General features: G+C 42.4%; 1 protein-coding gene across 1 annotated transcript in view; it reads right to left on the bottom strand.

Moving 5' to 3' along the window:
- The window catches only part of LOC122068787, a 42,703-nt gene extending 32,383 nt beyond the window's left edge, over positions 1-10,320 (bottom strand). Inside the window, exon 1 of the mRNA XM_042632690.1 lies at positions 10,130-10,320. Within this exon, the coding sequence (XP_042488624.1) occupies positions 10,130-10,320 (191 nt within the window). The remainder of the gene's footprint in view (positions 1-10,129) is intronic.
- Between the last annotated feature and the right edge of the window lie 264 nt (positions 10,321-10,584).

The following is a 10,584-nucleotide window of genomic DNA, read 5'->3' as shown; positions in this document are numbered from 1 at the left end:
AAATTAAAATGTACCTGCTACCACTTCCGTGCTGACCTCAGCTTCCTCAGCTGATAGGGCATACATTCTTCCTTGCGATTGATTCCCCCGAGTTAAGGGAGGTCTGTACGCAAAGGGCTGACTGGAGGGTAAGGCTGGTTTGACTCGATAGTCTTTAGCATAATGCCCATAGGAGTGGCAATTAAAGCAACGGATCTGTGACGCCGAAACTGGGGCGGGGCCCCTTTGCATCTGGCTTGTTGTAGATGGAGGTCGGGGTGGCCTTGTGACTGTAGGCACCTTACTAGTGTTTGGGTGAAAAGATGTAGAGTCCGAACCACCAGCTAGTCGAGAAAGGTAGCCAGATGGCCTATAGGGCTGTCTATATGTAGGCCCAGAACTATACGACCCACGGTATACCTTAGATGAGTTGCCCATGTCCGAAAATGGATTAGTCCTCTTCCACAATCCAGGTGTGAGGGACTGTTCTCCCTTCTGCTTATCTTCTATGGTCTTAGCCTTTTGCACAATCTGGTCATAATCTGTCAAATCTAGGACCTCGACCACTGACCCAATAGATGCCTTTAATCCCTTCAGAAATCTTGCAGCCTTTTCTTCAGCTGACCTCATATGCCTAGGGGAAAAATGGAACAAGCTTTCAAACTGCTGTTGATACTCAATGATAGTCTTATTCCCTTGAGTTACGGCCATGAATTCCGTCTCTTTACGGTCTCTGAAGCTATGAGGGTAATGGTTGGCCAAAAACAACTCCTTAAACTGCTCCCATGTGGGTTCTGGATGTGCGGCCAACAATATAGGCTTAGAGGCTTGCCACCAAGAGTTGGCTTCATTCTTGAGTTGCAACCCTGCACAAATAAGCTTCTGTGCCTCAGTGCACTCAATTATCTCAAATATCTTTTCCAGCTCTTGGATCCACTGGTCCGGCTCTAGAGGATCACTTCCCACCTTAGAGAATACAGGTGGCAAATTCCTCTTGAAAGATTCCACTACCCTTGACGTATTATTCGTCAACGGGTAATTGGGTGCATACGCTGTATAGTAAGGGTATGGAAGGGGCACCATATACGGAGGAATGATGAGTGGTGGAATTGGGGGTGTACCTCCAGCTTGTGGCCCCATATCAGACCCTACAGGTGGGTCTTGTGGAGTGATTATCCAAGGATGTTGACTGGGTTGAGGAAGGTCTAACTGTTGCTGTATAGCAGCCATAAATGCCTGTTGCTGCTGAAGCATTTGTTGCTGGAAGGCTTGTTGTGACTGCTGGATTATGGTTGCAACATCACCCGGAGTGATAACCGGTGGAGGATCCGGAAGGGTAGTCACAGGTGGGTCCCCTTGTGCCACACCCTGACCAAAGGTTTCTTGAGGTTGTAGGAGTGGGGTTTGCCCCACAGAGCAAGACCTTCTAGGATTTGGTGATCGACCGACCGGACGAGGACCACATGAGGTACCTCGTGCATTGCTACCAGATCTAGTACGTACCATCGTGTCCTTGCACCTGAAACATACCATACACAAACATTGGTTAAGTATCTTAGAATTTACATCAGCACATAATCATATGCCAACACACAGGGTATTATAGTGTATGATGTCTTGTAACTAGCTACAGCTAAATCCTGAAAATATGGTGCTAGTGCATCGACAAGTAGGACAATGGTCCCACTCGATTTTTTTTTTCAACCGACGGGCTGTCCACCGGTGGGCTGCTCACCGACGGGCATCTCTGGTGGGCCCGTCGGTCCGACCCGAGGCGGAAGACGAACAGGGCTTTTAAGCCCCTATTTTCTCCCTTTTTCTTCTATTCCTTCTCTTGGATTATTTGGGACGATTTTTGGGAGGTTCTTGGCACGTCCACTCGCGATTTCACTCAACGATTCTCAGATTTTTGGAAGATCCAAGCTTCTTTCACTCTCAAGTAAGTCTCTTCTCCATTTCTCTTCTTGGAACATGCATTTTAGAGGTTGAATCCATTTATGCTCCCAAAAACTTGATCCCTTTCATGTTTCCTTCATAGAACAATCATTCCACAAGAATATGATACTTTCTTTGTGATTCATTCGTAGTTTTGGGCTCTACTACCCAATCCATGAGAGAAAATCCCAAACCATGCCCTAATTTCTCTAATTTGGGGTTTTCTTCTATCTCTACCCTTTTCTCCCCAACTAACAACTCAAATGAAATTTCTTATCCTTGATTTGCATTTACAATGTGGGAGAGATCATGGAAACTTGTATATGCTTGCAATCCCATCTCTTTCTCATGAAAATCCTTCTCTTTTCCATGCAAACCCATCTCTTTTGTGTTAGGTTTCTTTGAAAAAAATTTCTGGGTTTCTATGATTCTCTTCACATCATTTCATACTTGTGGATAACTTAAATCTCTTTCATTCCTCGCACCTCAATGTCATAATAGAAGATTTCTTTGCATTAACTTGATTGTATAATGATAGGCATTTCCTTCATGGACATGTAAGCTTCAAGCTTTACACTATTATGGGACTTTTCATTTTCTTAGATTGAAATTGCACATTGAGATTTGGGGTTTTCCATTATTTCTCACTTGCCGTGCCTTATACACCTTTGTTACGTTTCTATTATGCAATGTGCTAGTAGATATCATGTTTTGGGGGCTTCCTCCCTCATCATTTCTCCATGATATATCCACTTCTCTTTCTATCATAATCCACATTATGTATTTAGGTGCATTTACATGTGCTTTCTCACCCATCTATTTGTTTCCTCTGTTATGCAACATCCTTACTTATCATCATCCCTTCTCTTTTCTGGCTAGGATGTCTTCTCGCAAGGGCAAGGAACCCGCATCCTCTTCCACTCGACGTAGGGCCACCACTTCTAAGCGGAAGAGTGCAGGGACTAGTTCCCCAGCCCTTCGTACAAAGCGACAAGGACATGCCCCCACCGATCCTTTAGACTATGATGAGGGACTCTTCCGAAGTTTGCAGGCGGCAACCAACTGGCAGGCCTTTCTAAAGAGGTCTGTGATGATGGAGAAGACCGTGGTAATCAGTGATTTCCACAAGATTCAACTTCATGAGAGATTTACTGCACTGGGTTGGCAGCCTATCCTTAACATAGATCGTCCATGCTATGAACAACTGGTTCGAAGATTCTACTGCAATTTGGAGGTCTCTTACCAGTATGGGGAGTATTCAATCACTAGCATGGTGAAGGGGGTGAACATTCACTTGACTGTGGACACCCTTGCTAGTATTTTAGACATTTCGTCGGTTAGGCAGTAATTCTACAGTCCCCCAAGGAGTAAGCCCGTGGGCCCATCCTTGAGTTCGGAGACGCAGGACCACATTTACGAGACCATTTGTGGCAGTAAGGAGCGTCCGAATTCCGAGATGATATTTTACCTAGAGGTTCGTGTATTTGCTCGCTTGGTTCAGTTTAATTTACTCCCTAGAGGAGGTCACTGGAACCAAGTAGGCTTCATGGCGGCCTACATAGCCTTCTGCATCTATAAGGCCTTGGAGGGAGGTACCGAGCACTTATGCTTGCCCTACATCATACTTAAGACTATGGAGCATCATACCTCACATCCCGAGGACGAAGGTTTCCCATATGGTAGGATCCTCACCAGGATCTTTGAGTTATTTGGGGTGGATCTGAGTGATCTGAGTGGAGGAGGGAAAGACTCCAGCAGACAAATTTGACAGGGGGAACCTACTGAGGATGGGTCTCCAAGCTCTTATGGATGTACCTCAGAGAGCAGGAGCTCAAAGAGAAAGGGACAAGAGGAATGCCCATAGGGAGAATGTCCCCATGGAGGAGGATATTAGTGAGGAGGATGAGGATTATGTTCCTCAGTTCGAGGAGGAGGATTTTCTGGACGAGGATATCCTCGAGGAGGAGCCTCTAGATTCGAGAGATGCTGATCCTGACTTTGCGAGGGCTGCAGACCCACAGCATAGAGCCCCACCACTTGAGAGTGGTGCTTTTGACTTTGAGAGTATGATGGCTACTATGAGGGCCTTGAAAGATGGGCAAGATCAGCTTCTGAGAAGACTAGATGAGAGTGCTACCAGAGAGGAAAACATCTTAGAAAGGCAGGCTACATTAGAGAGTTCCTTCCTAAGATTAGGCGAGGATTTGGACACAACGGCCAACGCTATTTCAGCGGATTTTTCCCGACTCCGGAGGGATGTACAACTAGTGAACTCAAGATTTGATTACTACGACCGCTGGCTCAATGTTAGATCGAGACCTAGGAAGAATGGAGTAGTAGAATTAGACGATGACGAGGGTCTCTAAGGACTTAGCTCGCCCATCTACATCAGCTTTTCACTTGTCTCTGTGTTGTTTATATTATTATATTTTCTTTTCTCTGTAATTGGACTTGCTTGTGGGGCGTTATGTTTTGTGGGTGACTTGTGGTTAGTTTTGTATGCTTGATATCTTATTGTAATTTAGTTGTAGCATCATTAGTTGGCCTTTATCAATTATGCTTATTGGTATATATATATGTTGTCTATCAGGTGCTTGTGTGTGAAAAATTTAGAAAATCTCGTTTTAGCGTCGTTATGCTGCCAAAATTTCGTTAAATTCATACTCAATGGGTTATGAACTCAAATAACTAATCTCTTATTTATTCCAAGTAAACTTTCTCTAATGCATGCCATGAAATGTAATAATTAAATGCAACCATTTTTTTTTCTTTCTTTGGCTTTTAACTCTTTAAAGTTTTTACATTTTCCCAATCCCATTTCCTATTATAGATTTTATGGGGTCTAAATGGTATGTTGTGAGTGAATAAAGCATCCCGCTCTGATACCACCATTGTCACGCCCTGTTCTCACAGAACCGGACCGGTGACCGGGTTAACTCCGGTTAACCCAAACCTGCCAGGATCATCTGATACAGTACCCAACCACAATATACACGCATCCAATATAAACGTTCGAAAGTTTAGCGGAAGACTTAATTTACCTGTAAATACCTCCGATATACTTGATACCCAAATTGTAGTATATAGATAAATACATGTGGGCCCGCAGACATGATATTTACACAAAAATAATAACAATTCACGTATCAAGTACACAAAGGGGTCATCAAAAGAATCAAAAAGTGAAACTCTGTACGACGTCAATACTGCGATCCCGCAGCACAACCCTCGCATGTGCAATCCGTACCGTACTCATACTCCTCGGGGACCCACCAATCCTCATCAGAGAATTCAACTGTGGGGCCCGACCCTTGATCTTTAGGCGGGTGACCTATAAAATCATCTAAAAGGGGTGTACACGTGGGATGAACTCACTAGCTCAGTAGTGAAAAGAAGGACCACACAACAATCCACACAACAATCACATCCATATGCACTATATGCTATGCAATTCATTTTAAATCTCATCCACCTAAACAACATTACTAAGTCTTTGGTTTGGTGCTACTACAACCACAGTGAGCGTATGCTCCGGGTACGAGCTGCGAACTCCATCCCGCGATACGCCCATAGGGCTGTTGGAGAAGGCCCACCGTGAGTACTCAAAAAAGTAAAGCATGTCAACTACCGGCTCTCAACATAAAAGTAAATGATAGAAAGTAAAGGTGCTGACTCCAGTAATTTAAAAGCAGTACGATTGACCCTCTTAAATATACCATCGAGGTTGCCGACTGTCCTAATAACTAGTCGGGCGTATGTCTAACCGCCACAGTGACTCGACACCTGTGACCACTGCTTCCCCCAAGTGATAATCCAATACCTCAACCTCTGTTAGGAAGGGTCGTAGCACAGGAACATGATAATCCTAAACCGCATGCTCTTATATGACATAGTACGATTGCATAGTACCACCGTGTCTTATTCCACGGGCCACCAATGCACTCGTTTCCAAGCCGACTACGGCATCTAGTCTAATAATGCATCATGCACAATGATTCCATCATTCATCACATAAGCATATTGATCATTTAGAATTGAGAAAGTAAACACAACACACATGTCATAATCATGTGAGGATGACTAAGCTGCACATAATTTGCATGATGACATGGCTAGTCTAGATACAATTGAATGATGCCAAACAAGCCTTAAATTAAAAGCAAACGTCCTCTCCCCACTTACTGTCGTGTACAAAGACTCACGCCCGGTACGGGTGTGATCCGACGCGAAAAACGTAAATTTTGGTGAACCTATCATAAGTGAATGGGGTTAGCATTTCTCCACGTTGGGGTCAAAATTAACAAGATTTGATGACAAAATCATGTTTAGAATCATAAAAGAAGGTTACACGTCTGTTTTGGGTCCGTTCGGACATAAAAATCACATTGGGGGCCTCTCGGGTGGGTCGGACAGCCCACCGGTCATCTCAGGTGGGCGGGGTGGCCCACTGGTGGGTACCGAGGGTCGGTCCTCTCAGACGGGCTGTGCAGCCCACCGGTCCTAGCCCACCTGTGAGGACGAAAAAATACCTTTTTCCCTGAAACTTTCCCCAACCCTTGGGGAATCAAATGGGGTTTTTTCAATCCCATTTTCCACACATTCAAAGTCTTATAAGATGATTCTAACCTAGATCTAACTTAGATTTAAGGTTTGAGAAGCCATCCTACCTTCTTTGCTCATGAACTTCTTCCAAAACCCTAAAATCACTTCTTAGCTCAAGAAATCACCAATGCTTCTCCAACTTTATAAACACTTCTTCAAATCCTTCAAAATCAACACATAGACCATCTATTAAACCTTAGATTCATCATCTCAAGGGGGATTTACAAGATCTCAAGGAACTCTACCCAAATCAAGGGTTTTACTTAGGTTTGGTGAAAGTTTAGAAACATAGCATTTGCTCACCTCCAATCGTAGATCTTGTGTTGGGGGTCACTCTTCCGGCGTCGGAATGAGAAGATCAAACCTTGGCGCCACTTAAATCCTTTCCTTCCTCCTCTTCCTTCCCCTTTCTTCTTCTACGTTCTCTTTTCTCCCTTCTTTTCTCTCTCCTCTTCACTCTTCTCACAAAACCTCTTAATGTAATAAATGAGAAAATGAAAAACATAATAATACTATTTATACTTTTTAAAACCACTAGTAACCACATGGGTGGGTCACTCAGGTGGGCAGATGCGCCCACCTGTGACCGCCCACCTGAGGGCCGAAAATTCGCCAACAAGTGAGATTTTGATGAAATTCGATTCTCAACATGTATCTCACTCTTGGTACAAGGTATATCAAACATATACGCTTTAGGATACGACTACATACCAGCATTATCCGTATATGGCCTTATGATACGTGCATGTGCACGACTTGGGTACACCCGTCTCCTCTGGCACTGACTTGGACTTGTCTGGCCAACCTGTGTTCAAAGTCACCCTTGCCATCATGGTCCATAAGGAACCCGCCTTAACCCTCTCTGGTTCGGGTCTTGCATGGTTAAACCCGGTCAACCGTGTAATTAGACCGGGTTTTAAAAGTAGGGTATCACAATCAACACCCAAATCCTCTTGGGTAATTTCTACCATTGGCATTAGGGGTGTCAAAACCTAGCCCGGATCGATAAAATCGATCGAAATCGACTGATAAAACCTGAACCGAACCAAATCGATCCATATTGGATTGGTTTTGGGCTGAGCTATGTTTGGACTGGCTGAAATCTGGTCTAAATTAAACCAACCAATAACCAAACCGAATGAAACCAATAAAAAAATAAAATGATTATGAGATTATAAATTGGTGAATTGACCATCCATTTTTTACAATATTAGTGAGAAAATTTTTTATTATAAGGGGATTTGCCACAAATCATTGAATATTAGGTTATGAATAGAAAGATTGATTTGTAAATTGTAATAATGCTTTCATTGATTAACTACTTGGATAGTTAAATGAATGATTGAATAATAGGGTTCATTTTATGATTTCAATATTAGTTATCTTTTTAGTAATTTGTTATCCATTGGTTTCAATATTAGTTTTTTTTCTCTTACAACGATAAACCATGATTTAATCATAAATTTAAAGTGTTTTTTGGTCAAATCTTATCATTATAAGTTATGAATGTAAGATTCATTATGGTTCAAGCACAATAATAAATTGATCTAAACCGATATTAACTCGATATTGAAAAACTCAAATAAATCGAAACCAAACCGGACCAAAATCGAAACCGACCAAAAACCAAAGTTCCTTAACGGATTGGTTATGGTCTCCCTCATTCCTAGAATGAAACCAATTAAACCCGATTGAAACCAGACCGAACTGTCCAATTGACACCCCTAATTGGCATCGCCTCAGATGCTTTCGTTGCCAGGGCAACCCTTCCTTCCTGATTCACTAGCATCACTGTGAGTTAATCGGGCTGGGGTGAAGGCAAATGTTCCAGCAATGGAAGAGAATTACAGATAATTGATTAATATGACTGATCTATATTGCAAGTTCCTATACCACATAACCTAACAACAAACAATTCATGATACTAATTTCTCTAAAGTGGATTGCCAATACAAAGAATTTAGGGAAAATTACCTGATTACCCACAATTGGGTTTCTCATTACCAAATTACCCAATTCAAGTTTGGGTTTACAAAATTACCCAAACACAGTGATTCCTTCTACCCATGTATGTTTTTGGACCATTTTACCCCTGAGCTACTTTGCCCTCTGCCTCCTATCTTTATGTCCACCATTCCCTGCAACTCAGCTCCGATGAGCATCATCGCCACTTCTTTTTCTTCCCCACCTTCCCTCACCCTCCCCCTACGATCCCACCCCCCATCCCAGCTTCAATGCTCCGTCTTCGTTACCATCCCCCCTCTCCTCTTCATGTCATCCTACAAAAACTTCTTCTTCAACCGTCTTCACCAGCTGTTTCTTGCAACCCCCAATGCTTCCTCTTTTATCTATTTATATTCCCTCCTCAAAGTGAAACTGCATATGCACACCCATGCATGCGCACACATAGAGGCGCTCTCAGTATCGTATTCAAGCAACATGATTTTCAAGCAATTGATAATGATTTTTAGGTTTACATTACAGAGAATTAACAATCTATTCTGCACCTTGTCTCAAGATAAACTCAAGTTATATGTGATGGGGAGAAATGGGACTAACCGAGAGAAGTACCCAGTGAACAAAAGTGCGGAACAGATTCTTCTCCTCTTGGGTGAACCTAAGAGGAAACAATCAAGTAGAGTTTGATGGAGCAATTTATCAAACATAATGCATGCACTAATCAAGCTCTCAAGAAAGCAACTAAATGCATAAATCAGTGAACAAATCCACCATAGACACAAACACACACATCAACACCAACAATTTAACGTTAAAAACCTCCCCAATGAGAGGAGTAAAAACCACGGGACCATAGTCCACTAAAATCCACTATCTCCAAATAATGGGAATACACACGAGTCTTCTCTAACTGAAATTAGAAGCATACAATCATCCAAAACATCAAAAATAATATATCCTTGGCATACGTCATCAACAAGATGAAATCCCAAAAGAAAGAGGAAGAAATTAGAGAGATCTCACCAAAATAGAGGCAATGAAAACGTTACTGGAAAACTGTGTTAAGAAACTCCAAACGACAATCACACGGTACAGAATGAAGATCAGTGTGTTTCAAAGTTGCTATAAAAAAATCAGCTCAATCGGACGACGGATCATCCAATTGAGCTCTTAAAGATGACTGCGAACTGTTCACTAACCCAGAAATTTTTCTGCTCCTTCTCTTTTTCTTCTTCTCCAAGTTTGCAAGTAGCAACACTCACACTCTCTTTTACTTTCACTTAAACCCTATTATATGAACAAGGTTAAATGAGTAAATCCCCATCAATATTTTTGTGATAAAAATGCCCTTCTTATGGGCCTCAAACAAAGATGAGCTTCACCTAAAAAAAAGATGAGCAAACTTGGGCCATCCTCCACAAGGAGGGAAACCCAACCCAACAATATGCTCTCACTTAACCCTAGAGCATTTCTGAGGTTCGCGGATGAGATAGCAAAAGAAACTATCGGAAATCCAAAACCTAAAATTCCAACAAATAAAATCATTAAGGAAAAAAAAAAATGCAAAGACGATCTTGTGAATCCTTTATTTGATTGTAAAATGAAACCATTTAATTGATCAATTAAGCGGGGGATACTTAAATGTGAGAGAAACTTCTTATGTGCTAATCTATGCAACTTGGGGAGCTCCTCAAGAGCTGCATCAATGTCAGCCTCGATGACGGCGTGGAGACGAGCGAACGCATCGTCACTGGAGACCTTGAGGTCATTTTGCTTGGTGATGTCATACTTGTCATACTTCTTGCAGCTCGCATCAACCCGGGTCAGAATATCGATCACACTCATCTTCCTGCGAGAATAGAAGCTGGGAATGGATGAAAGAGAGAGGTCGGAATTGCAATAGTGATATGGGTTGTGGATAATGGAGAACATGGGTAGGGAATGCTTCTGGAGGTTCATTAGGACGCCATGGCCGGAAAACGTATACCCTAACCCAAGGACTCATCGTTGAGAAGAACTATTCTCCGATTGTTCCAATCAGGGCAATCAAAATGGTGATTGGAGAAGGGGTTGTTGGGTGTAAAAATGGTAACATCTATCCTTAATTGA

The sequence above is a fragment of the Macadamia integrifolia genome, unplaced genomic scaffold (assembly GCF_013358625.1).
Source record: "Macadamia integrifolia cultivar HAES 741 unplaced genomic scaffold, SCU_Mint_v3 scaffold458, whole genome shotgun sequence".
Classification (NCBI taxonomy): Eukaryota; Viridiplantae; Streptophyta; class Magnoliopsida; order Proteales; family Proteaceae; genus Macadamia; species Macadamia integrifolia.
This window is presented reverse-complemented; position numbering and strand designations above follow the sequence as displayed.